At 41.7% G+C, this 27,500-nt stretch overlaps 1 protein-coding gene across 1 annotated transcript in view; it reads left to right on the forward strand.

Moving 5' to 3' along the window:
• Window positions 1-20,613, forward strand: part of col4a5 (collagen, type IV, alpha 5 (Alport syndrome)) — a 42,738-nt gene extending 22,125 nt beyond the window's left edge. The window contains exons 7-52 of the mRNA XM_030780682.1: window positions 236-289; window positions 445-471; window positions 606-686; window positions 844-906; window positions 1,078-1,113; window positions 1,203-1,244; window positions 1,396-1,488; window positions 1,991-2,044; window positions 2,452-2,508; window positions 3,498-3,542; window positions 3,764-3,817; window positions 3,927-3,968; window positions 4,237-4,330; window positions 4,883-4,918; window positions 5,115-5,366; window positions 5,560-5,649; window positions 5,823-5,893; window positions 7,157-7,348; window positions 7,499-7,667; window positions 7,964-8,056; window positions 8,169-8,273; window positions 8,379-8,476; window positions 9,925-10,075; window positions 10,588-10,701; window positions 10,982-11,149; window positions 11,524-11,613; window positions 11,715-11,861; window positions 12,393-12,491; window positions 12,793-12,882; window positions 13,180-13,319; window positions 13,473-13,599; window positions 13,797-13,976; window positions 14,195-14,245; window positions 14,409-14,594; window positions 16,046-16,054; window positions 16,647-16,655; window positions 17,063-17,196; window positions 17,480-17,552; window positions 17,653-17,724; window positions 17,867-17,995; window positions 18,293-18,391; window positions 18,638-18,850; window positions 19,086-19,263; window positions 19,480-19,594; window positions 19,878-20,050; window positions 20,529-20,613. Of these exons, the coding sequence (XP_030636542.1) occupies window positions 236-289; window positions 445-471; window positions 606-686; window positions 844-906; window positions 1,078-1,113; window positions 1,203-1,244; window positions 1,396-1,488; window positions 1,991-2,044; window positions 2,452-2,508; window positions 3,498-3,542; window positions 3,764-3,817; window positions 3,927-3,968; window positions 4,237-4,330; window positions 4,883-4,918; window positions 5,115-5,366; window positions 5,560-5,649; window positions 5,823-5,893; window positions 7,157-7,348; window positions 7,499-7,667; window positions 7,964-8,056; window positions 8,169-8,273; window positions 8,379-8,476; window positions 9,925-10,075; window positions 10,588-10,701; window positions 10,982-11,149; window positions 11,524-11,613; window positions 11,715-11,861; window positions 12,393-12,491; window positions 12,793-12,882; window positions 13,180-13,319; window positions 13,473-13,599; window positions 13,797-13,976; window positions 14,195-14,245; window positions 14,409-14,594; window positions 16,046-16,054; window positions 16,647-16,655; window positions 17,063-17,196; window positions 17,480-17,552; window positions 17,653-17,724; window positions 17,867-17,995; window positions 18,293-18,391; window positions 18,638-18,850; window positions 19,086-19,263; window positions 19,480-19,594; window positions 19,878-20,050; window positions 20,529-20,613 (4,680 nt within the window). The remainder of the gene's footprint in view (window positions 1-235; window positions 290-444; window positions 472-605; window positions 687-843; window positions 907-1,077; window positions 1,114-1,202; window positions 1,245-1,395; window positions 1,489-1,990; window positions 2,045-2,451; window positions 2,509-3,497; window positions 3,543-3,763; window positions 3,818-3,926; window positions 3,969-4,236; window positions 4,331-4,882; window positions 4,919-5,114; window positions 5,367-5,559; window positions 5,650-5,822; window positions 5,894-7,156; window positions 7,349-7,498; window positions 7,668-7,963; window positions 8,057-8,168; window positions 8,274-8,378; window positions 8,477-9,924; window positions 10,076-10,587; window positions 10,702-10,981; window positions 11,150-11,523; window positions 11,614-11,714; window positions 11,862-12,392; window positions 12,492-12,792; window positions 12,883-13,179; window positions 13,320-13,472; window positions 13,600-13,796; window positions 13,977-14,194; window positions 14,246-14,408; window positions 14,595-16,045; window positions 16,055-16,646; window positions 16,656-17,062; window positions 17,197-17,479; window positions 17,553-17,652; window positions 17,725-17,866; window positions 17,996-18,292; window positions 18,392-18,637; window positions 18,851-19,085; window positions 19,264-19,479; window positions 19,595-19,877; window positions 20,051-20,528) is intronic.
• The last annotated feature ends 6,887 nt before the right edge of the window (window positions 20,614-27,500 follow it).

Genomic DNA, 27,500 nt, shown 5'->3' on the forward strand with positions numbered 1-27,500 from the left:
GTGATAACACACTACATTGGTACTCCACTGCTACAGCACACAAGACTGTGTTTCTCTGTTTGTAGCCCACAATTACCATACCTGATTCAATTAATCAATGGCTTGATACTTTGTTTGATCAGTTGAACCAGTTCAATGTGGTTAAAACTCAGAGTATACAGTTATAATGAGTGTATACAGTACATTAATGTATGAAATTCTGTTGGGAGAATAATTGAGTTGTTCACATTTACAGGGTGACAGAGGTTTCTCCGGAGGTCCAGGCTTGCCAGGTTTAGAAGGACAGCCGGTAAGTAGTGGCAAATATCATTCACGCAACTGATACCTTTTTAAAAATGTCAATTTTGTACTGCACCCTGATAAAAAACTATTTTTGTACATACAACAAACAAAGCTTCATTCTCCTTTATGTATTCTTAATCTCCTAATTTCTGTCTTAACTAGGGTCCACCAGGGATACCAGGCCAGAAGGCGAGTACTTTAACGGGCAATATGCATCGTTCAAATACAAATTAGCATCGTTTATCAAACGAGCATTTCATATTTTGCCTTCAGATTCATAGACATATATTGTAAGACCCTAACTGCTTTTCATGTACCCTCAGGGTGAACCTGGTGACATTATCAGGGACAGCTTCCCAGGACCTGGAGGAGAAGTGGGACGTCCAGGCTTACCAGGAACCCAAGTTAGTTGTGACCTTTAGAATGAATAACTTTATAGATTTCTGCAAATGGATTGTAAAGAGTGGGGCAGACTGAAAGAGTACGCTTACTGCGTAATTTGCCTTTTGAAGTGGGATCTGAACTGAAAATGGCCCCTAAATCGTATCTTCTGTTGAACAGGGACCCCCAGGGTCTCCAGGGTTACCTGGTCCCGTTGGTCCACCTGGCCCCAGAGGCTTTGAGGTCAGCACTCATCTTCTATACCTTGTCTGTAAATCTCTGTCTTTTAAGTTAACCGTTCTTTTTGTTGACCGGATTCTTCCAGATCAAGTCTACAGTTCTTGCACAGCGGCTATAGTTAATCATTTACGATTTCGACTTCAGTCTTAACTACACACTGTTCTTTTCTTTTAGGGTCGTCCAGGACCGCCTGGTCCCCCAGGTCCTAAGGTGAGAGAGTACGGTAAAAACTAAAGTGACGGTTTTTGACCCACCCTTTTATCAGCCTCTGTAAGCTTATTTCTGATTTTTGATTGCAGGGAAACATGGGATTGAACTTCCAAGGGCCTAAAGGACAAAAGGTATGTCGTTAGTTGTTCTCTATTTGCTGAGGAAAATGTTATACTCATAACAAAGATGGGAAACTAATAATTCTGTCGCTTTTGTCACTCTGTGTGTGTGTGTGTGTGTGTGTGTGTGTGTGTGTGTGTGTGTGTGTGTGTGTGTGTGTAGGGTGACCAAGGTCTTCAGGGACCTCCTGGGCCTCCAGGACAGGTTGGAGAACTGACAGGTCCGCAGGGCACTGAAGTTCAACGCGGAGAGAAGGTAATTTAAAAACGGCCGCGCTGTGACTGAGACAGTCTCTGTTTGATTCATGGCTGTGCAACAATACTGGTGACTTGTTAAGGAAAAAATATTCAGCAAACCTGCATACTACAAACAGACAAAAAAGCGGTATACTCGTATAACACATATTCTAGAGGAGGGCCCGTTGCCCACCACAGCAGCGAAGGCACTTTTCTTCACTTTGGTCTCTAGATGATGAGAATACTCCATGTCATAGCATATCATAATCCTTTTAAACTTAGCAATTTCACATGGTCACTACTTGTGCTTGCTAAGATTGCGACAGAAATGTCAAGTAAAAATGTACTACAGTTTTTCCGAGCAAACATTGTCTTACCATGTCTTCGTTTTACTCTCAATCAATTTTTTTGTCTTTTGAAAAAAAAAAACATAATAAGCTTTTCTGTAGTTTGGTCAGGTGAACTTGTTCTCCACTATCTGTTACACACGGTTATCAACCTTGTATTGTTCATACTTTCAGGGTGATCGGGGCCCACCTGGACCACCTGGTATTCCAGGGCTTCCTGGACCACCGGTACGTAACTTTCCCTTGAATGTGTAGCTGTATGTTGCTTATATTTAGAAACCTGCGGTTACCAGAGCACTTTATCCATGCCAGTACGCTCACATAAACTCACAGTACACACAATATCAGCAATTCCAATGTCAATTTAAATGTGCTTATCCATTATGAATTTGCACATGGTTTTCTAAATCATGTGAACGTCTATGATCTATGTGCAAATCAATAATAATTTGACTGATCAATCTCTGCCTCTGTTCTCTGGGTTTTTGTGTGCAAGTAATTTTCACATGACATTAGCTAACTCTTTTTCTTCTTCTTCCTCTTGTAATTTTACAGAGATCAGAGATGCATTAGAACAGTTTCCAAATATTCACTTATACATGTCTTTTCCTGACAATGCACTTTTTGATTGGCAGGGTCTATCTGGAGGACAGAAAGGGGAGAAAGGAGAACCCGGAGAACCTGGAAAAAGGGTGAGCGACTCATGGAATGAAGAAAAGAACTGCTTGCTAAACCAGCTAAAAACAAACTCCTGTTATAAACAACTCCTTGTCAGCAGCTCAAACTGAATTGGATACGTTGCTCTATACACTGTATTTGACTCTTTCTTAATGTCTTATAGATTCTTTCTATGTTAGTGTTGCTGATTTAAAATCAGATTTCACATTCACTGTGCAGATTGATTGATTTAAATCAATCATTTAAGTCAGAATATTTTCGACATTTGAAGAATGAGTAGTTATTTATATCCCTCTCTGAAATGCCCACTGAGGAAGATGTTATATCAGTGTGTGAAGACATACCTTTACAACTTTTAAGGTTGATAGTGTTGCCAATAGAAGTGCCCAAGTAACAAAGTGGGAGATTATGCAGTGTCCCATTGTTGAACTTGTGAGTAAATTCCGTGTTACAATTGGCTGGGTTGAGCACTGCTAAGAATGCTATTGACCATGTTTTTTGAGTGACAGCCAAACGGGGTCCTCTCCCCTTCATCATACTTAAGACATACAGGGGCGTCTGAACAGTTTAATTCAAATGTAGGGAAATAAACTGGGCCTCCATGCATGTCACGTTCCCATGGAGACACTTTGAAAACTGGCAGGTGAAAAGTAGTGGCGGCTGAATTTTTGTTGTTTAGAGGATGCGTGTGATAGTCCTAACTCTCCTGAACTGGCACAGAGGTGGGGACTCCATCTCAGATTGGGTGATAAAAGGGGGAAAATTCCATATTGGGGAAAGAAAAGGTAAAATCCCCCTCATTTTAAAGAAGTGCATGACCTGTTTCAGAAGGCAGCTTTGTGCTTCTTTGTGTAAGAAAATGAAAACATTTGACAGCTTAACTACAGCCATCAGAAGACTAGTTTAATTAGGTATAACTGACTGTAAGCAGACATATAATTATGGAAGCAGGATTCCATGTAGTTTGGGTGAAATAAATAATTTGTGTTTCTTTTCTTATCAGGGGAAACCTGGCAAAGATGGAGATCCTGGTCCTGCAGGTTTTCCCGTGAGTTCTCAGCCTTCAGTTGTGGATACGATTTTGGCACACATTGCTACACCAAAACAATAAAACAATCATTTTTCTCCCAAAATCTTATAACTACTGCAGACTTTCTATTGGGGTATGTTAGATCAACATTCACATTAGCAATACTTTATGCCCTGAAATGCCTGCCTAATCCCTCCTGTGCTTGTCTGTTTCTCTCTCTCTCTCTCTTTCTCTATTAGGGAATAAAAGGAGAGTCTGGTACTCCAGGTGTCCCTGGAAGAGATGGTGAGAGGGTAAGTCCACTTCCTCCTTTTGTGACATCCTTTGAGGTGATGACAATTTGTATCTCCTGTTAAGAGACGTGTACACTTGCATCTCAGTCTTTTTCTGTCGCTGTTCCAGGGTCAGAAGGGTGAACGTGGATATCCAGGGCCTCCAGGTGTGGTAAGTTCCTGATCATGATGCCAAAGGAAGAAATATTTCCCTGGTTCTTCTAATAATTTGGTCTGGGTCTCTGAATTTGGGATATCATCTCAAATTTAACTCCTAAGCCATTGTACACTGTTTGCAGTACAGGTACAACATGCTCACAATGCAAATCCAAATCCCTTGTGTTCCACTGGTAAAATCCAATGACACAGTAGTTGAAAACTATTAGAGGTTTGAATTACAGTGGAAACAGGCCTCAGTTCTGGTCCTTTTCCATGCACAGGTGTTGAGTGGTCCAACTTCAAACCGAGTAGGGCCCAAAGGAGAACCAGGTTTCCCAGGGTCACCGGGAAGAAAAGGAGACAGAGGCCCACAAGGTAAGACACTGATTTAACTAGGGAAATCGTTACTCGTCAGACAATGTATTTGTAATTTGATTACAATAGTGCAAAGTCCTGCCATGAAGGGTTGTACAAGAATATGTTTTTCAGTAAAGCTTGTGATATCTTTTGTACTGTTGTGATTTACGTGTGGCTGAAGTTTCATATCGTCTTATTCTTAAAGTTAAGTATCCTGTAACTTAAATATCATGTAACAGCTGTTACCAGATGCTGTTTACTGCAACTTGAATATCCTGTAACAGCTGTTACTTGGAATTGTTGACAAAAAAAACATGCCATCCTCACATGATTGACACCTCCATTTTTTAATTAATTAATTTACTTATTTCCTTTTTATTTCTAGACATTTTAGACTTTTCGATCCCAAAGTATATCACCTACGTTTATCAAGCACTGTAAATCTCAGTGAATGAGCCCATTTATGTTTTTTCTTTTCTTTTGTTTTAATCTTTGTACAGTAAAGTACTTTTATGCATAGCTGTTAGGCATTTATCTGACTTATAAACATATGACATTTACTCTCCTCAGGTCCCTCAGGAACCCCTGGACTGCCAGGTACCCCAGGTAAATGACTCCCATGACCTCACTTAAGAGCACCGCTCTCCATAGCTGTAGCACAGCTCTCTGTAAATCTACATTTTGTGAGCATTTAATGGAAAGTAACAATTGTATCTCAATGCAGCACAGATTCTTTTTTATAATGTGTGTGTTTTGGTCTATGTGTAAGGTGTCTTACCCTTACTCTTTCACTCTGCTGCAGGAATTGGAGGTCCAGGCCCACCTGGTCCACCTGGTTTCCCTGGAGAGAGGGGTCAGAAAGGTGACGAGGGACCGCCTGGAATCTCTTTCCCCGGTCCACCCGGTAGATCAGGACAGCCAGGTTTGCCAGGACCTCCAGGCCCCCCTGGCCCCACGGGATCGGGCACTGATTATGGAAGATGTCCTGCCGGGTCTCCTGGACTGCCAGGCCTACAGGGCGAACGTGGTTTCCCTGGAGAGACAGGACAGAAAGGTAGGTTTTCATCTGCTCTGCAGGCAAGGAGCAAATTTGGCTCTTTTCCTGTAAACAAAGAATGGTAGCATATGTATTCAGTGAAAGAAGATAAGTGTGTAGATAGATCCATGTGTTCAGATTGATGTGTTCTTCACAAATGTCTACCAGCACCTATAACTGAGGTCAACATCCCTATTATTTGCCCTTTCAGGTGAAAAAGGGGAGACATGCATCAACTGCTTCTCCACTGGCAACCCAATACCAGGACCACCTGGTCCTCCTGGTCCAGCTGGCATTCCAGGTAAGCCTCAGTCTGCTTCACTGAAATGCTTCTTCATTCAGGAGAAGTCTCCGTTGCCTCCATGTTAAGAGAGGAGTAAATTAAGACAGGTGTTAGAATCTGAATCCTTTTTTGGTGATCTGTTACTAGGCTGAAAAGATTGAAGCTAAATAATCCTCTGCTTTCTGTTCCAGGAGGCCCAGGCTTTCCTGGTTCTAAAGGAGAAAGAGGATTCCCAGGTGGACCAGGACCAGTGGGTCCTCCAGTAAGTCTCCCTTTAACCTGTGTACAGTCTGTATTTCCTCTCTTTTCCTTAGGAAGAGATTGTCAAGGAAACAGTAGCCAAAGCTGTGATGCCAGATTTTTAGAATATATTTAGAAATACAATCTAAGCTCATATGTGCTTGCAGTCACAGTGCTTGCATATGTAATAGGGGTCTAAGAGAATATTGATACACTTTAGTATCACAATATTATGTGTTGTTATACTGAATCGATTCTCAAAAACTATCGATTTTTAATTAGTAGTTTACATGCAAAGATTCGTGGCAGACAGTGGTTCATTTTGTGTCATGTTTAAACCCCCAACCGCTAGCTAGCAGTGTTGTAATCTTACTTCAGCCATTTGACTCTTCACTCCAAGGTAACAACATAAACAGGAAGTAGCGTAAGGGCGCACCACTAATGGTAGTTTTGGTAAACCTGGCTGACTAGTAACGTTGATCGCTGAATATGAAAGAGTTAGACTGGCTCCCAGGGTGTATACAGCTGAAGCGTGGGCTCATTTTGGCTTCCGCAATGAAGAAGGCACTAACGAGATCGACAAGAACGTTGCCGTTTGCAAGCACTTTTATTTTCTTACTGATATAGCCAAAGGTTAATTCCTTTGCTCAGATTCCACAAAAAGTGGTGCTATGTTGTTGGATATTACAGGGACTGTGTTATATGCGATTTTATGCATATTGTAGAGTGTTGGGGGGTAGATGGGTGGAGCTTCCAAGCATAACTTGGGGCAATGAACTGTTGTTTAGCCCCAGTTTGTTATTGCACAGTTTATGTTTTCCTTTTGTATCTGATAGAAGTCCATGTGTATTGTTTATCATTTAGTCTTTGTGTTGTGCTGATTAATACTTGTGATAGATTTGGTATTAACTGTGTACCCTAAATGTAATTGATGTACTCCCCTCCTATCATGTCAGTCAGTTAGGTGTGTTTCTTCCTGGTTTTCGCCATTGCTAAATAAATGGCTTGATGCCAAAGAAAGCAAAAGCAGTGTCAGTACTTACAAAGAAAACCCTGCTTGCCACAATATGGTGGTGTGTTCTTTATATTATGACAGTATTCCTAAAATGAGATTTAAAAAATTGCAATATATTGCCTTGCTTTACAGTATCGCAATATATTGGATCGTAATCCGTATATTGTATCACCACATTCTTGCTGATATACATCCCTATTATGTAAGCCAACTTAGTTCTCATGAGAGCCTCCGTTTGTGATGCATTTATGTCTATTTTTTTTTCCTCAGGGTTTACCAGGACCTCAGGGTTCACCTGGCATTCCTGGAGAGAAAGGTGACCCTGGCGATACCTTCCCAGTGAGTGGAGTGAAGGGTGACAAGGGAGACCCTGGCTTCCCTGGACCACCAGGACTTCCTGGACTGGATGGCAGACCCGGTCGTGATGGTGCGCCTGGTACCCCAGGTCCCAAAGGACAGCCTGTGAGTACCTGACAAAACTCAAACTACTCTGTAGTCCTTTCAAAACTTTTAGCATTATTACTGTTGATTTAACAAGGATGACAGCAAAGATTAAGGTGATGATGATGACGACAATGAAAAAACTGCAGTTTCCATGCATTTCCTTTACAGGGTTCACTTCTGGTAAAGGGAGAGCGCGGCCCCCCTGGAGAACCTGGTCTTCAAGGTCCTCCAGGTGATAGAGGTACACCTGGACCCCCAGGTTTTGGCCCTCAGGGATCTTCTGGAGAAAAAGGTATCCAAGGTGTATCAGGAAGACCTGGATCCCCTGGTGCCCCTGGTAAGATTCTCCTTAATCATATAAATCATTACAGATCAATGAGGAGTGACTCCTAACAAAGTCAGAGGAGTAATTTTGTTGAAGTATAAAAACAGCAGGTATAGACAATAGCATTTCATGTCATTTTAAATTTTAATTTATTCTAGTTCATGCAGGAGTCCCACGACCCTTCTCTTACCTCACATACTTTGGAAAATCTATGAACTTTCCTGTTGTTTCTGCTTTGACAATGACATTGATCAACATTTTGCTTTCGTCTATGGTCTCCTCACTTCCGCTTTGATCTAACTCTGCAGGGCAGAAAGGTGAGCCTGGTGCAACTGTTGCAGAAAAAGGCCTTCCTGGGCCTCCAGGACGAGATGGAGAACCTGGCCTGCCAGGAAGTCCAGGTAAAGGATGGGAAGGCCTTCCACTAAAACTTCTTACATATGCACATGCATTGTGGGCTTTCATTCATGCAGTAGTCGGCTGTTACTTGACTTTATTGTTTGATCTCCATAGGTAACCCAGGCCAACCAGGATCACCCGGTTTCCCAGGCTTACCTGGACCAAAAGGAGATCCTGGATTGCCTGGCATTGGTTTGCCTGGACCTCCTGGAGTCAAAGGTAAGACCCCACATCCATGTCGTTCTTTGCTCTAAATAGTAGGATACAGGTAACTACCCAAAAATGGACATTGTATGCTGATATCACTCAACCACACTCATCTAGGATTCCCTGGTCTTCCTGGTACCCCTGGAAGCCCTGGAGTCCCTGGACGACCAGGTGATGATGGTCGACCTGGTCAGCCTGGATTACCTGGACCCAAGGTAAAGACAGAGACAAGATCACCACATCACCCCTTCCTGTTCCATCAAAGATATTTTTCAAAATGTGCCAGGGGGTGGCATGTAGGCCTGCATGATATGAGGAAAATCTGCAATGTGCAATAACATTGTGCAATATTGCGATGACGATATGACGGGCTATAAATAAACAAATATTGACGTGAGCATATTAGCTTCACAGTTCCTATGTCTTTCTGCTCTAATACTTACACTGCTAACATAGACCCCAAACATTGAATAGCCTATGCCCACTCAATAAAGAGGTGAAATAAATTATTTCATACAACAGAGTATTAGGGCCACATTGAGGGAAAAAAGAATTCTGAAAAAAGTAGTAATTTTAAGCTTCGTGTTATTTCAGAGGGGAAATATCAGAAGAGCAGCCTGTTGCCTGCGTTAAAATGAGGAACATGGAGCATTTTGAGAAGCCATACTTTAGTATGGGTTTCACAAATAACGAAATACTTAATCTTTTGGCACATCAGCACCACATTACCATAAGTTTCAGGACTTTGAAAAGATTGTGCAAGAAACTGTGATTGTGCAACAGTGCACGAGATAAAGAGCAGCTGCCAGAAGCAGGCTCAAGCTGCCATTGGCTGTCCTCTTGCCCATTTTATTAGTTGCTGGTAAAATATTTTCTTACAAAGTATGGGTTTTTTTTTTCGAAATTTTACAATTTTAATCTCGTAATATGATTTTTTTTCTCATGAAGTTATGACTTTTTTCTTGTAATATTACTACTTTTTTCTTGAAATGTTATAAATTTATTCTCATTAAATTATGATTTTATTCTCATAATATTATGACTGCTTTCTTAATTATGACTTTGTTCTCGTAATATTACGACCTTATTCTTGAAATCTCAGAATTTTTTTTTCCTCAGTGTGACCCTAATACTCCATTGTAATTTTGAACATGCTTTTATTGAACAAATTATTCGGCATGTTTTACACAGTACCTGTGTTTGTAACACGTCGTCTCTCCCGAAACCAAAATAATTTCAAATAGCAGAAGTTCTGTTCTTGTTCACCACAAGGTCTTCGTCAACCACGTTTTCCTCTTCTCTCATTCCTCAGCCATCATGCCAGCGAACCTAACAGTTACCACCAAACTGACACGAAATTAATCTGAGGGTAGTTGACAGCTAGCTGGAGCTTCATCTGTTTGGCCAAATGGTGTGAATGCATGGCCCATGTATCCGGGGCTCCATCTGATAGGGCAAATGTTGGCATGCTGAATGTGAATGCATGGTGCGTGTAAACAAAATGATTTTTCTTATTCGTCGCGTTTCAGGCAGACTTTTGCGATGTGCTCATTGCTCATGTTCATATGGTGATGACGACGAAAATACGATTTATCGGTCAGCGCCAGTGACATGCATCCAGACAGTAAAAAATAAATGGGTTTGTCTGTTTATATTCATACAGGGAGAACCTGGTTTTGGTTTGCCAGGGCCTCAGGGTCCTCCAGGAGCTCCAGGTCTTAAAGGAGTACCTGGATCAAAAGGTGATCCAGGATTCCCAGGCAACCCGGGCAGCCCCGGAAGACCAGGTGTCGATGGTGTTCCAGGGCCTAAGGGTACAGTGTCTTTTCTTGTACTTTAGCTTTTATCACTAAAGTGGATCAAGTTTTATTAACAACCTTAACAACAAAGACCTTTATTTGTGTAGGATTATGTGAATTTATGGCACCACAAATGATATGCAGTAACTGAATACATTTGATTATGTGTTTCAGAATGGACATGTATGTGTATGTATTTAGATAAAAGATATGATGTCATTGTAACTTGTTTGCTATGACAACGTGCTGTTGTAATTCCAGCCTTAAAACAGAGTCTTACATGAAATTATGCAGATTGCATATTTTGGATCACCAGCCATTCATTACAATGCACCTTCTACAGGGTTAATACTCATAAACAGTCAAAAAACTGCTGTTGTGTGTTCACTTGATCTGTGGCACTCCTGAATTGCAATTATTGCAGCTAAATGAATTCCTATAGTGAATTTTAGGAAACATTAGCATAGATATTGATGAGTTGGGATGTCAGCAGTGTTCTTTACTTGACTATTATCTTTATGCTATAGGTGACTCAGGTATTCCCGGCACACCTGGACCTCGTGGCCCCCCAGGCCCCCCTGCTTTTGGTCTTCAGGGTCCTCCTGGCCTTCCTGGCCCCCCTGGTCCTATTGGTAGTCCTGGTAAGACATTCTTAGTAAATATGGATCTCTGCAGCTCCAAAATAGGGTTAGACAGCAAATAATAAACTTAAAGGCAATTAGACAACTGTCAGACATACCTGACAGCTTTTCTTGTATGTTTATAGAGATAGACTCAGGGGAATTATTCAAATGCAATTACAGAAGAATTATTCAAAGATATATGATATTTTACTTTAACATATACAGTGTTGAATCAGAGTCTAGTGGCATCTAATTGGTTTTAAGGGTACCTCTTACGGTGTGTTTGCCATGGTTACAGGTTTCCCAGGTGTGAATGGAGAAAAAGGTGACCCAGGACCTCCAGGTCGGGACATTCCAGGGTTGCCAGGCGACAGAGGAAGCCCCGGCTTCCCCGGAGCTCCTGGACCAATTGGCCCACCAGGAAGCCCTGGTGGCCCTGGTCGTGATGGATTACCTGGACTTCCTGGTAACAAAGTTCTCGATTTCTCAACTTCACCCTGTTTCACCCAGTTTTATTAAAGGCACCCTTTGCCTTTATTTTATTCTAAATTATCATGTTTTTAATGTCCCATTTCATCTTTTTTCATCCTATTTACCTTAGCTTTTTAAGAAAATGTTTTTGGGTCCTTCTCTGACATGCTGTCTAGTTCTGTCTGCAATCCACTTTCTCTGTGTGTGTGTGTGTGTGTGTCTGTGTGTGTGTCTGTGTGTTTGCTCTCAACTTTCTCCCTTATTCTTATTTATCCATCTATCGATCTGATGCCTCACTCTACCCATCCATATTGGTCTGCCTCTTACAGATCATATTACTGACAAAACCATGAATCGTCTTTCTCACAGGTTCCAAGGGAGATATGGGTCCAATTGGTTCCCCAGGGCCTCCTGGAACTCCAGGCAACCCAGGTGGACCTGGCTTCCCAGGACCAAAAGGTAACCTACCCTCAGTACTGAGTACAGAACAGTACTTTAAACCAGAATACTGCTGACCTAAATCACTGGCTCAAATCTCACTCTGTTGTTTGTTTGTTTAGGTGATGCTGGTTTTCCAGGACAACCAGGTTCTGCAGGAGCTCCTGGGTTGAAGGGTGACAGAGGTGACCCTGGTCTTCCTGGCTCCCCTGGACCTTCTCTTAGTCCAGTAACTTTGAAAGGACAGAAGGGAGAACCAGGTTTTCCAGGTTAGTCTCAGTGGGACTGGTTAAATTTTAATGTCCTTTTATCAGTTGGTAAGAAGGCAAACACCCTGACAAAATGAAAACGTTATGCCTGGATGGAACAAGGAACACATATAGATAATGTAAAAGAGAAAAAAGCATTGAAAGATTTATCCAGACTATTAAAATTAAAGCAATCAAGCTTGTGTAACAACCCAGCATGGGTGCTGTGCATTTTTATAAACAGTAGTGAATTTATGAGCACTTCACTGTAAGGAAGTGAAGAACATTGTAGATCACAGTTGTTTTCTGCTTTATGGCTCAGAAAATGTTTTTGGGACATGATATTTTTTGTCAGGTGTGAAGTGAAAAACTGGACCTTAAACTGAAAGACATTTAGGAAACAAGAACACTCCAATTCCCAGTTCAAATTTCAGAAAGCAAATTGGAATTAACCATCAATCTCAATTAAATTCAGAAATTTCTCTTTCAGTCTATGACTTCCAAGTACTCTACCTAGTTTGCAATACTTCTTTCTCTCCCTTCAACATGCAGGTTCTAGTGGTGCACCTGGACAAAAAGGTATTGCTGGTCTGCCTGGAGATCCAGGTTTCCCAGGACAGGATGGACGACCAGGAGGACCAGGACCCCCAGGTAAGACACAACCCCACACACAAGCTCAGACACCCACATACACACACCAACACACACACACACACAGAGTCAAACACCTACACCCACATAAACCTTGTCTAAATTTATATGTCAAAAAGGGGCAAAAGAGACTGTTCTAACCAAGGCAAATTTGCCAGAGATTAAATAGCGGACAATCGCTCTCTTTTATCTTTGATCAGCTTTTTGGTTTATGTCTTAATTTGAATCATGAATTAAGTTGATACCATCATCATAATTAACACCATCATAATGATCCAACTTTCATTGCTTTGATGTGTAGGTCCCAAAGGAGACCCAGGTATCCCAGGTGGCCCCGGGGCCCCTGGAGCTCCAGGACAAAAGGGTGCCATGGGCGAGATGGGATTCCCAGGTATGTCTGTAGAATTCCTCTTTGTTTCATTGTTCTTGTGTTTATTGACACAAGGACTGCTTCATGTCTCACCTTCAGTTATACTCTTATGATGAATAATTTCCATGTTAAAAGACTTGCTAATTTTGATTTGGAATATAATTGTTTCTTCTCGACAAAACATGTTTTACCTGCTTTGTGTGTAGTATTCCACCATTTGGGCCTGCCACATGCACAAAGGCTTAAGTTCCTCAGAGTGATTTGAAACACGTCAGTTTCTAAGCTGCAGTCAAACTGAGTTTGGTCATTTTGTTGCAGGACCTTCTGGACTGAAAGGAACCCCTGGTCAACCTGGTCGATCAGGCCAGCCAGGTTCACCAGGATCACCTGGGTTCCCAGGATCCAAGGGTGAACCGGGCACTGCTGGATTTGGACCTCCAGGACCACCAGGAATTAAGGTATGTGATATTTGAGTTTGTTTGGCTCTTTGTGCTCTTAGAAAACCTTTTTCCTCAGTAATATGTGCTCAGACTTGATGAAATGAATGAAAGGTATGATGTAATTTTGCAATGGTTACTAACTCATTTTGTTTCATGTTTGTAAACCCCCAGGGTGAACCAGGCTCTCCAGGATTCCCTGGAACTCCTGGGCCAAAAGGCCTTCCTGGTTCTCCAGGCCTTCCAGGATTACCTGGCAATCCAGGGGCAAAGGGTGACCCAGGAGCTCCAGGAATCCCAGGTACTACACAATATTTTCAGATCAAATACTGGAATATTTTTAAGAAGTTAATTTAAGAGGGAAAACATAGGTACACAATGAAATAGATCATGTAGTGATCACTGATTAAAAAGTCATCAAACATGTGCAGATTGTTTTAGCATCTCTCTTCAAAATGTTTTCATATATTTAATGTGTTTGGTATCCACCTACCACAGGACCATCAGGTTTTCCGGGCCCGAAAGGTTTGGATGGGGGTCCCGGTGCCCCTGGTATAAACGGAGCCCCGGGCAGACCGGGAGAACCTGGTCGCCCTGGGTCGCCAGGTTTTCCCGGTGACAAGGGGCAGCCTGGCCGAGATGGTATCCCTGGACCTGCAGGAGTGAAGGGAGACCCAGGTAATGGAATCTCAGTCAGGTTCACTTGAGCAGCTGACCTTGTTAATAGTACTCAACTGTACAGATGATATGACACACTTTTAATGTGAATGACAGAACTTAATGTGTTTCTTTGTTTAAAGAACAAATAACATTTGTATTTTGTATTATATTTTGTATCTTTAGATTTGTATTGGTGTCAAAACTGATGTGATATTTATTAATTTCTTCTTATTAAGGTCCTCCTGGTGGTGGTGTCCCAGGCCCTCCTGGCTTACCAGGGTTGCCAGGTAAAATTTACATTGTAGTTGGCTGTCATGACATCACTTGTCATGTCTGTTTTCACCACTCGTTACTTTTAGCATCTAACCAACAAACCACTGTCTAAGGTACCACACATAAACATTCACCCAACTAAAACTGTTTTTTCTTCTTTTTGTTGTTTCTGCACAGGTCCAAAAGGAGATCTGGGTCTTCCAGGCCTTCCTGGTAGCCCTGGGTTCCCAGGACAGAAAGGTGAAGTGGGATTCCCAGGGTTGCCTGGCAACCCAGGTTCCATTGGGCCACCAGGTCCTCCAGGTTTGTCTCTGTCTGGGCCCAAAGGTAACCCTGGGCCACCTGGTCCCCCAGGAAGAGGCGGTAAGTTACTCCAGAAAAGACGTAACATTCCATAAGCTGGTTATGTTGTCTGGTTTTCAGTATGATTTGATTTGGATCATTAAATTATGCCAAAATAAATTCTCGTAGATGTCTAAATGGAAAAATAAACAAACCAAAGCACACTGAATAAAATATAATTCCAGTAAAGTTAAAATGAAAGTAATACAAATGCCAAGGTTGCCAGGGACATTGAAAAGGGAGGCTTCTTTCTTATTCTGCTCTATCTGTTCTCCTCGCTCTTCTTTGTCTTCCTCTTTTCTCCCTTATAACTAGTCTTGAATAACTTGTGACCTGTGAAGTAAGGAGAACCAGACAGCAAACTAGCGATATGTGTTATGCGTTTGGTCATGTGACTGATTTTGCATGGTTTTCTGCACAAATCAAAACACTCGTTTGTCTGAGATCTGTCACAGTGCACAAGAAATACACACACTCAAAATCAGTGAGCACAAGTCACCCCAGTTTTTTGTCACCTTCGCACGCACTATGTGCACCGCAAGTGAACTACAATGACCACCAACTCCACTGCTCTGATATCTGTAACCACCCCCAGAGACATGTATGTATGTGTGTGGGTGTTCTGGGGGAAGGTGGATGGATTGCACGCAGCAGTAAGTGTGTTTCACAGGGACAAAACGCAGACGTGCATGGGTTGATCTACACGATGTCTCCTTCATTCACCATACATGTATCCACAAATGAATGCGTTTGTCCATCTTTCCATCAGTCCTTGTGTTTTCTCACCCCACCACCCGTCTCTAGTCTTGGAGAATGAAAGTCACAGAGCTGATTCTCTTCACAGGGTGCAAATTAGTGCATTGTATGTGATTGAGTTCATTGATTTTTTTTCAGTGGGTTGTCACTGCTGTGATGTTTCTGAACAGCCTAGTTGTATCTGCCCAGAGAAGTTGTGTGTCACCTGCATGGAAGATGTGTGTCCGTAATCACCAAAACTGTAAAGCCGGCACAGAAATGTCCAATGTGGGCTCTGTCTATCAAAAAAGATAGAATACTCTTCATATATTTATTTGATATTTATAGTGTATCATACATCATTAAAAAGTTCAAGTCTCTCATTTATTTGATCATACCACTCATTTTTAAAATTTATTTCAATTAACTAAATTTGAAATTGAAATATAAACTCCCTTAGTCATCTGTCAAAATGACAACAGTTTTTTCAACATATGAACCATATTCCCCCGCCCCTATCAGGGCATCACTGAAAAACTAACACAGACAGAACATTTTCTGCAGATGAATAGGGTAGTGTTATAAATTCTTTAAATATGATTTTAGTTCACCAAAGACAGAGCCCAAGGTTGGTTAATGTCTGTGGGGCTAAATGTGTGCCCGAGTGGGTAAATGACATGCATTTCCTCTTTCCTGCGGCTTGGCTCCGCTTCCCCGCGATGATGTGACCGTGGCAGGTCCGGCAGGTCAGCCTCTTCTCATTCTTGCCCTGGACCACAAAGAGCAGTTTAGAAATCCACATACTGTTTTACTTTTTTTTTTTTGTTGATTTTGAACTTTTGCCAGGTTGTAATGCGTTTTCCATAGCTAAACTTAATCCAGTATTATACTACTTCTTAAGTACTGTGTAGAATAATCAAGTGAAACTAGTGACAAAGATTGTCCTCCATATATGTTACATTAAGATTTACTCTGAAGTTCTTGTTACATGCTGAAGAAAACGGTTCTGTTACTGTAATGTTAAATGCTATCTAAGCGTGTTCAGATGAACAGCTTCTTCCTATTTCACTGAAGTTCTCTCAACAACAGCACATTTTAGGTTTGGTTGTTTCAAATGCTTCTATGAAGGAGCATGGCAATTCAATGAAGGTAAACACAAATCATACTTTGTTTCCTTGTGGGTTTGTGTTTCCCTCCATTTTGCCCCACTGCTCCTGGCTATAAAGCTTGAGCTTGTTGCTAAGCTAACCCTTGCTCTTGTTTTGAACCTGCATTGTGCTACCGGCTCTACCGTATCGGGAATTCTGGGAATGTGGTGTCCTTTGACCTTCACTATAGGTCCTCCAGGTTAGACTCCACGGTTTGACGCCCACCTTTGTGATGCTATGTGATACATTTTGTGCTCTTATGGACTAAAGAAGGTCAACTGATTTGGGAAGGGGCTTGGAAAAAATGTGTATTTATGTCATTAATGTCTTGAATTGCTTTATCTTCCAGTTTTCAATTGAAAAATATCATCCAAATTCACTTCACGCCAGAGACAAACCACACCACAAAAAAAAAACACTCTCTTACATAAAGACACACAAAAACACAATTTTACATGGTTTTCAAGGGTTTCCACTTTTTTAATATCATTTGCTGTTGAATATTGATTCATCCGTATAACTTGAAACTGCATAAATGCCTAGGAAACAAGCTGTTATTGGAAAAACAAAAGGGATGCATTACTGACACCTGTTTTTTGCATGCAGGTCCTCCTGGCCCTGAGGGACCCCGTGGTCTTCCAGGGAGTGGGGGACAGAAGGGAGAGAAGGGTTTCCCAGGAATCCCTGGAACCCCCGGTCTTCCAGGACCAAAAGGAGATGTAGGAGCCCCTGGCTTTCCGGTGAGGAATAGTGTTGTCTGTGAACGTGATATGATAGTGTCTTTTTAAACATAAACTAGCAAAAACACCAAAAACTTCTGGAAGGCCACAGTGATTACCAAATGTTAAGCCTAAATTTATAAGAAATATCATTTAGAGCAAAGAGAAGCAGGTAGCAGGCTGTGTGGGACTAGAGGACATTAAGGTCTTACAGTTCCAAGAACAATCTGACATATGGCAAATATGACCCAAAACATGAGCCATCAAATGACCTTTGAACTTTTCCCTTTGCTTGTGTTTTCAGGGTACACCGGGTTCTATAGGACCAAGTGGTCCTAAAGGAGATGTTGGACTTCCTGGTGTTCCAGGATTCCCAGGTAGGATGCAGTCTCTGTTTCAGAACCTGTGTATTCGGTACTGTATACAGTTTTGTGTTAGAGAGAAACATTGTTCTCACCAGCCTCTGCTCCTCCTCAGGACCCAAAGGTCAACCTGGCAATCCTGGCGGACCTGGTCTCCAAGGCGAACCAGGAGACACTGGCCCACCTGGTGAGAAAAGTTACCAGCTGGAATTGATTCAGCTTTTAAGATATCATCATAATTTCTTTGAAAAATGCTACAGCTTTCTTGAACTTCCTTTGAGACACATCTCTCTCTCTCTCTCTCTCTCCCTCCATTTGTTTGGTTCCAGGATCCCCTGGAGACCCTGGTGTTGCTCCGCCCCCAATTCAGCTGAAAGGAGAACGTGGACCCCCAGGTGTTCCTGGGCCTCCAGGCAACCCAGGCCCCCCAGGGCCTCCAGGACTAGAGGGACTGTCAGGTTAGTTATCACAACAGCATCCACCAGGTGTTTAGACCAGAAGACACAGGGGTTATTCCCACTATGTTAACTTTAAGAAGATGCTAAGTGACATGTAGTTGTTGTCTGGCTTAATAGTTCAGGAATCTACCTGTTAGTTAAGTAAAACAAGTGAACCAGTTTTTTTTTTCATTCATCTCCACCATTTAACTTGTTCATTTGAAGAAAATATTGAAATCCATTACTGGGCATGGTATTTTGGTTATTTTAATGCCAAAGTGTCCTATCTCTACTACTCATACTTATTTCCTTCTCTAGGTCCACCAGGAACTCCTGGTGATCCGGGACCTGAGGGACCTCCAGGATTCAGTGGGCCCCCTGGAAGGAAAGGAGATGTGGGTCCAGCTGGACAGCCAGGTAGTAGACCCGCTCATATGGTCATGGTTGTAAACAGTGGTGTAAATTTAACAGGCACCTAGTGATGTATTTTGAAACCAGTTTTAATGTTTTAATGATAAACTGGAATAACAGAATTTTCTCTGTCAAAAGCATTTATGTAATATTCTGTTGTTCCGAAATGACATATTTTAATGACTCTATCTTAATATCTTGCCACGTCATATCTCATGTGCTTGTTGTTCCTCATTTCTAATCTGTTTCCAGGTGAGCGTGGATACCCTGGTCCTCCTGGTTCTGATGGACTCCAGGGTCCACCAGGTCCTCCTGGGCTCGGCTCTTCTGCCCATGGCTTCCTGATCACACGCCACAGTCAGACTACAGATGTTCCCTTCTGTCCGGACGGTACCAGCTTCATCTATGACGGCTACTCACTGCTCTATGTGCAGGGCAATGAGAGGGCTCATGGACAAGACCTGGGTAAGCAAAAGTGCCATCCCAGATACATACACACACCTCACAACCCTTTCCATTTTATATATCTATGGTTATTTTACACACAAACACGCACACGCACACACATATATGTACACATAAAAATAGCATCATGAAAATGCCACCTACACACTGTAATAGTGTTAGACAAGTATCAATGTACAAATCCTACCATGTTTTCTCCTCAGTGTCTCCCTGTCTCTCTTTGACTCTTATTTAGGAACTGCCGGGAGCTGCCTGCGTCGCTTCAGTACCATGCCCTTCATGTTCTGCAACATCAACAATGTGTGTAACTTTGCCTCCCGAAACGACTACTCCTATTGGCTGTCTACCCCACAGCCCATGCCAATGAGCATGGCACCCATCACTGGAGAGAGCATCAAACCCTACATCAGCCGGTGAGGGGAGAGAGAGAGTGACGGAGAGAGAGAAAGAGAGAGAGTTAGACGGACGGGACAGATGTTAATTAAATGACAATATCTATGAGATAAGAATTTAAATTGATTTCTTCTCTTACAATTGATTTAGGCTTATAACAGTAATTAAGACTTAATTCATCTCTATTTGTCTGTTTGTCTGTGTGTGTGTGTGTGTGTGTGTGTGTGTGTGTGTAGCTGTGCTGTTTGTGAAGCCCCAGCCATGGTGATTGCTGTGCACAGTCAGAACATTGGTCTGCCCTCTTGCCCACAGAATTGGGATGTCTTGTGGATCGGATACTCATTCATGATGGTACAGACCCTGACTCTTTTTATGTCCCTCTTTTATACTAACACTTCTTTCAGCAGACAAAACTAATGTTACCGTCACAATTGGTTTAACTCAGTTAAAAAAAAAAAAGAACAACTCATCATCCACTAATGGAGTGACTGAATATGTAAGTTAGAGAAACTAAAATAAAACCCAACCTCTTTACCTCTATCTCACTCTCCCTCTCTCTCTCCCTCAATGTCTGTCTGTCTGTATCGCTCTCTCTTTCTCTCTCTCTCTCTCTCTCTCTCTCTCTCTCTCCCAGCACACCAGTGCAGGTGCTGAGGGATCGGGCCAGGCCCTAGCCTCGCCTGGTTCCTGTCTGGAGGAGTTCCGTGCGGCTCCCTTCATTGAGTGCCATGGTAGAGGCACCTGCAATTACTATGGCAACTCTTACAGTTTCTGGCTGGCCACTGTTGAGGTCTCCGAAATGTTCAGGTAGGCTGGCTTTGTGTACTGGGCCCATATACACATGGACATCTCCATCTGTCCTGGATGTCCTGTCCCATCCACACAGGGATCTTAGAAGACTGTAACTAGCACATGGTACAGTGCATTTGAGGGTATCATCAGTATCATCAGATTTGATGAGGTGCATAAATCAACTATAGCGTCATTGGTGGCCTAATGGATAGTGGAAATTTCCCACTGTCATTTGGTTTTTCACCCATAAGTTAAAGTCAAATGGCTTAGTGAACAACACAGCTGTTTTCTCTAAAACAGGTGATGTTTCTATGCAATGTGTATCTTTAGCTGCTTGATAAAGAATGAATTGGTTGGTACAGGACGTTTGCATTACTTCGTGATTCAATGGATTTGAAGGACCTATGTAGCATGCCAGATCTGTGCATCTTTATCTTAAGTACTACTGTAGTCCTATGGTAATGATTCCTTCACCCTTTACCTTTCTCATCAGGAAACCCCAGTCAGAGACTTTGAAAGCAGGGAACCTGAGGTCACGCGTGAGCCGCTGTGTTGTGTGTATGAAGAAGAGAACGTAACGATGCAGAAGAGCCCGTTTGTGGGGATCAAACATCACCACGACGACTGCAACTGTAACGTTGACAGCAGGTGGAATTCCAATGGTGCATTGTCTTCAAATACAATTCTATGGTGCTACTGTGCAACACAGCAAAAACTGAAAAAAAAAAGAATTTATTAGTCTTTTTTTTTTTTTAAAAGAAGTACCTCAAACAAAAGAAACACACAAAAACAAGAAAGGTGCCATGGCGGATTACAAAAGTGCATTTATTTTTCTCTTTCTAAGAGATATTTTTCATTGAGTTGTATTCCTACGCAGAATTTTGGTGTTACAAAAATGGTTAAATTTTTAGAGGAGTGCTCTTTTTTTTGTTGTTTCTTTTCTTTTCTTTTAAGGAGTGAACTTGTCTCCATGTTACCAAATCGGCACTTTGAACATCAAAGAGGAGATATGCACTGAACAGCTACAGTAGTGAGACTGCTTTTTTTTTTTGTTTCGTTTTGTTTTTGTTCTTTTTTGTTTTTTGGGTTTTTTTTTTTTGTTTGTTTTCTTTTTTTTTTTAATCATTTCATTACCATTTTTCCGTCACTTTTTTTCCTTCCTCCTTTTGGTGGTACTAACACTGTATCCAAGACTCTTTCACTATAGACCTTTTTTTCCTCTTTTGTAAGTAATAAAATGTGTATATTGTGTAAAACACCTTTTTAGTGTAAAACATAAAGTGGTACTTTACAATGAATTTCTGGGTTCTTTGGCTCACTTGTTCATTCGTTCACTCATTCACATGTTCACTCACTTCATTTACTTATTAGGTCACCGAATCACTTACGCAGATATTGTACAAAGTAAGCATTCTTTAAAATGAAACAGTATTTTCTATACATAAATTATATATATATATAAATATATATATATATATATGTATTAAAAAGAAAGATATATAAACAAAAACTTTATTTGACTGCAAGGGGTGTTATTTCATACAGCAATTTGCTTCTTACAACATTTATACGTTTTATAACGTTTCACAAACTATTCTTTTTTTTTTTTTTAGCAGACATGCTATATTCAGTCGAGTTTCCCATGTCAAAGACCCACCAAGACACATGAGCAAACAATACCATGTGATAGAACATCATGTATTCATTGTCAGGACTCTTGAAATTCTTTGGATTTAGATCTTTCTTAAATTGAAATTGAATGTGATATTATCTAAATTTCTATCCAACCCATAAAGATGATAGCGATTTGAATATATTGCCTTCTCTAGGTCTTGGTTATGTGTCAGTAGGCCACATTGTGGTGTATTTTGTACATACGGTGAACAAGGGCAATTGAGAGCTAAATGATTCCTTTGAGTATTTTCAAATCTCTGGGGTGCAAGAATGTGTATTAATTTCAAAATCTGTTTTTTTTATGTTTATTATCCAGAAGTTGTTATAAACTTTTAAAAGACTGAAATAAAGAAATATAAAGTTTACTGCTTTGTGTGTCAACACAAAACATTTTCATTTAAGGTACATACCTTACTTTAGATTGTCAGCTTTTTTTTTTTTTGCGTGTTCAGGTTTGTTTCTTAATCTTACTTAACAAAAAATATATTTATTTAGAAAGAAGCAATAATTTTTTTTTAAAGCGCAACAAATTACCCACACAATTACAGTAATACTGAATAATATTGTGTTTATGTTTTTTTGCCTGTGTAAAGTAAACGAGTGTGAGAAGCGATAGTTAATCAGAAATTTACAGATGTCCAAAAACAAAACAAACGAAAAAAAAAAGTTCTCAGAAACAGCCACTAGAGGGAAGTGTTGTGATTGCCTAATGTGTTAAAGGTTGACGGTCGAGCTCGTCCTAAAGCATCCTACTCATCCTCTCATGCTATCAGCCTCATCCTATCAGGATAATCATGTTTTTTGTTTGTTTGTTTTGTTTTGTTGTCCGCCTTAACAAACTTACATCTGCTAATCAGTTTAAGATCCATGGCCTCTTGCTCCGGACAAACCAGTGTTTATCGATATACAAAAAGGCCATAGTTCTTCAGGATGAACTTAGCTCTTAGCTTAGGAAAAGACGTAAGGACCTAAGTAGTGAAATTATCCATTTAAGACCCTCCAACTTTACTTTGTCTATGATCTTAAGTGTAGGCGTATGCCCTTCAGCACAATTACAGTCCAGTGTCGGTGATCCTGTAGATGCCGTATGTTAATGGTCTTTAACTGGCAGACAACGGGATGAGGAAGATTTCTTTTAAGAGGCTGGAGTCCAACCAGATCACCAATTCCAGGAATATGAGACATAGAAACACGCACACGATGGCCGTTGCATCAGCGCAATTACATTATCATCCATCACTCCATAACCTGAAAAGCCAAACATATAGGATCAAGTCTTGAGACTTCCGTTAACCCAGAAACGGTGGTGTAAGCGTACTGCTCAACAGGGGAAAAAACCCCCCAAAAAAACAGAAGAATTGTTCTCACCCTTAGCCGTCTTAGGAGTTTGATCGTAGCGGTTTGAAGCTGAGAAATGGTTCACCGTTGGCAGACTAAAACTTATTACTTTGAACATGGTGTTCTCAGAATGTTCTGCAATGTTCCGGAATTTTGCTATGCTGACATTCACTTGTAACCTGCCCCTCCAGTGGTAACCAAACCCGCCTTACAAACTTTCCCAGTTCCCTGAGTCCCAAAAAGGACCACACAATGGTCGTAAGCGTCATAAAACTCATTATGTTGATCCAAGTTGACTCAGATGTAGGACACCAAAAGAACAACCCACACAGAAGTACATTACTACACATCAATGATGTTCTACATTGAGGTCCAAACATTGCTGGGAAGAAGCATGAATATGTGCTACCATGGGGAATTAAGGAGAGAGGTGGGGGTGTTTTTAGAAAAGGCTGAATACCAGGTGCATTGCTGGCGGAGCAGGGAGGCTCGCCAACAGAGCATTGCAGCAATCAAGCCTGGAAATTACATGAGCTTGAATTAGAAGCTGTGATGTATCCCCAGTAAGAAAAGGGTGAATTCTGTGAATGTTGTGCAGTATGTGCCCGCAAGCCTGCCCTGTCAGTGAGACTAAAGGCAAGTGACAGCTGGCTGTTCAGGGTGACTCAGACACTCTTGGTCATCTCAAAGGGGGATACAGTAGCATTGCTCACCTATAGACGCAGAGGTCACAGAGGGGCCAATCTTTCCACTGAGGGAAGAAGATTTCTACCTTGTCAAGACTACGTTTTCGTCAGTAATCAGGCCTTCAAGCTGAAATACGATAAAAATGAGCAGAGATGCAGGATGCCACCTGGGTGCGCATGGAAGGGAATGAGAGGAAACCACGAGAGCTGTTTGGATAGGAGTGGTGTGGGAACTTAAGTGAAACATAGTGTGAAGAGAGAGAATGGGTAAAGAGATATTGTGTGAAGAGAGGGGAGTTTGGGACCACGGACAGACCCCTGGGGAGCATCAGTTGAATGTGTATGTGTAGGTGTTAATGATAACAAACTGATAGGATACTGATACTGAGAGGATACTGAGAGGATACTGAACCTCTCTATCTAAAATCATGCTACTTCTCTATGTGAGTAGCATGATTCTTTTTTAAAAAAATAGGAAGCAAATCATGATACTGTCAAGCCTGAGATTTTTACATGTAAGACAGAGGAAGCAAGAGTCTGACTAACATCAGAAACCGGAGAGGAGTGGAGAGCAGGATTGGAGGAAGGTGAGGAAAATACTTCATGTGTGCTAGAAATGGAGGACAGGAGTCCAGAAAAAAAGGTTATATGTCTGTAGGAAATATTGTGAAGAAAACATCAAGCAAACCCTAACAAAGTCCCTAACTACACATGGTAGGGAAGTAGATTATTACAATCCAAAGAGTAGCTGGGAAAATCCTCACAAATCCCCCCTTAGTCAGGGTTGGTCAGAGAGGTTTATCAGAATTTACAGGTTGCAAAGAGAGCCACTTGAGTTGCTGGGACGTCTTGGGTGATTCTGGTTTCTGTGAGAGCATGTCTCTGTGAGAGAATCTTAACAAACAAAGCCCTATTAAACATAATTGTAACTAATACTTAACAGTCAACAAACCATTTGACCATATATAAATTGAACCCCCACCACAGTAAGTAAAACAATATGAATTTGTGACAAGCTCAAGTCTATAGGGAGGGTGTGCATGGAATTACTCCATGGTCCTGTTGTCAGTGAGCTTGTGTAATGTATCATGGTTCACATTAGATGGACAACCCACACAAACATGGTTCACCACACCAGAGACATTGACTCATAATGAAATGATAGCTTGTACCATGGACAGGGCTGTTCAGCCACATCACGGAACAGGAAAGTCTTAATCTAGTGTAAGATCTGCTGCTACAGGTCAGGTACGTCAAGGTCAGATGGGAAATGACAGAGACCATTCTGATTCTCACAGAGACAGATGTCGACTGTCAACGGGGTGGGGGGACGAGAGGCGTGGTGCAGGGAGAGTAGGTGGGAAGGGGAGGGGAGTCTTCCAAGTTTCTGTGACGCACGTCACTCATAACCTTCTCTGTGACCCATTCCATTCTGAACCGCTCTCCCTTAATGAGTTTTTAAGGCGATGCCCGAGATAGGCAAAACCCTACTTGGACTGTTTTGAAACCCAACTCGCCTTGTGAATACTACACTTCATCCCTTGGGAGAAAAAGCCCTGACTACCCTTCAGTCGCAGCAGTAATTAAAGCAGACTATCACATGTTATCATTGACCTCATGTTCCATGTACGCACCCTATCCAGAATAACTCCTCCGCTTGACGGAGGGAAATCTCTTAATCCCACTGACATGCTTGCTGAAGAGTAGGGTTCCCCCCCATTTTATCCCCGGGTGGCACGGTCTAGTCATGTCGGGAACTTCCCAAACATTTCAGGCTGTGAGAGTTGGGAGGGAGTGCTTTGATCAGTTTTAATGGTCCGTCTATGGCCCTCCGTCATCGCGCTGTTACGGTCATCTACGCAAAAAACTGTATGCATTACCGAAACCATAAAACAGCTCTGCTAATAGACAGTAAAAAACAGCTCGGGGAAAGGGGGTGAGGTGGGGGGGGGGGGGGGGGGGGGGGGGGGGGGGGGGGGGGGTCAAGCCGTAACTCTCTCTGTACCATCATTTGTCACATGGCGACAATGGTGCTTTGGTTTTGGCTCTGTATTTAGTGGCAACAAGCTTCTTCATGCAATAAAAGGGGTGTGTGTAAATGCTGTAGGTTTCAATTGTTGTGGCTTAATCACATGGTTTATGGCTGTTTGTTTGACTCTGCTCCTTGCTCCGCGCTTATTGAGTTGACTGAACTTCATCCAATAGCTTTCAACTAACCTGACCAACAAACACTCTCTGTGTGTGCTTTTTGGTCTCTTGATCAAACTGCAAAGTGAACCCACCATTCAGGTGCCTAACACACTATGGCTTTTTTTTTTGTAGGACTTCCATTCAGAACGCTTCATTTAAATACCTTCTCTGAATTGCTGTAAAGAGAAGTTGGCAATGTTTGTTTTTTGTGTGTATGTGTGTGTGTGTGTGTGTGTGTGTGTGTGTGTGGCAGAAAAGAACAGACCCTCGCTGTGAATGTTGGCATGCTTGTCAATTAGCTGGGCAACAGATTCTTCTGGTGGCCTTCAACAGAGCTGATCCTATTAAGGAGATAATGGGTACCCCGATAAGGTGTCATACTAAATGCCCTGAGCATCACAAATGTGTTCAGGGCTTCTGGGAAAGATGTCACCCTCTATTCAAAAGTTGAACTGCAACAGCCAGTCATCTGCCCTCCAGTCTTTTTACACACACTATTCCCTGGCAGCGTTTGTGTATCGCTGGAGCAGAACAGGGTAATAATTCAATAGATAAGACGCACATAATGAGTTTAGATAAACCTGCTGCAAAAGCCCAGTATCGGAACAGGTTCCTAACTTGGACTCGCTAATGCTTCACTTTGTTTACTCGTTTATTACATAATGGCACATTCCGCTTCTCAGCAAAAGATGAAAGTTAGCCTAACTGCTCTTCCAGCTGATTGGTTGGCTAAGCCATGGACTTCAGTCTGTTGTGTTGGTTGATTTAATCTCAAATGGGACTTTGGCCTGTTGTTTTCAACGCTTTGAGAATAGCTGTTTTTTTTTTGTTGTTGTTGTTGTCGCTGAGGGTTTTTTTTTTTTTTGTCAATCTCAGTAGATGACGCCAACATTGAGTCATTTTTTTGTAGGACAAGCTGGAGCATGTTTGTGGTAGTAAAGCATTCATAAACAAATTTATCTAGATCTCGGTGATAATTTGTCTCTGGCACAACAAGTACATTTAAAACCACTATGCGCTACTACGATGACACATAGTGGCACCAAACTGGGTCACCAGAAAGCTCAATACAAGAACCGTAAAGACCAGTATGTGTAAAATACAGGAAACTAATACAAAGGGCATGTGAGGCAAGTAACCGAGATTACCGTCCAACGCCCCCCCCCCCCCCCCCCCCCCCCCAGTTTTGGTACACAGTATCTTTGCTTATGTTTTCTATAGAGGTGATCCGTGGCCACTCATCAAGTCAATGTTGAAATCTAATGTTTCATTTTTCAGGACATGTATAATCGATGTAAAACGCAGGGGCCCAGGGAAAGCTGACTTCACATCACATTTCACGACAAACAATTACATTTAGAGTAAACGAACATAAAAGTTTGGCCCGAAGTATCCAATAAGGATTGGGGAAACAAAACAAAAAAAAAACTTGTGCACACAACGAATGAGACGCTTGTTACATTAACACATTTTTATTGTAATAGCTCTATTAAAAGCAAAGATCAGATAAATATAAACACTATGCAACTCTTCAAATTCCTCAGCTATTACTCCCTCTTTCCCTTCAGAAGAAAAAG

The sequence above is a fragment of the Chanos chanos genome, chromosome 7, assembly GCF_902362185.1.
Source record: "Chanos chanos chromosome 7, fChaCha1.1, whole genome shotgun sequence".
NCBI classification, from domain to species: Eukaryota; Metazoa; Chordata; class Actinopteri; order Gonorynchiformes; family Chanidae; genus Chanos; species Chanos chanos.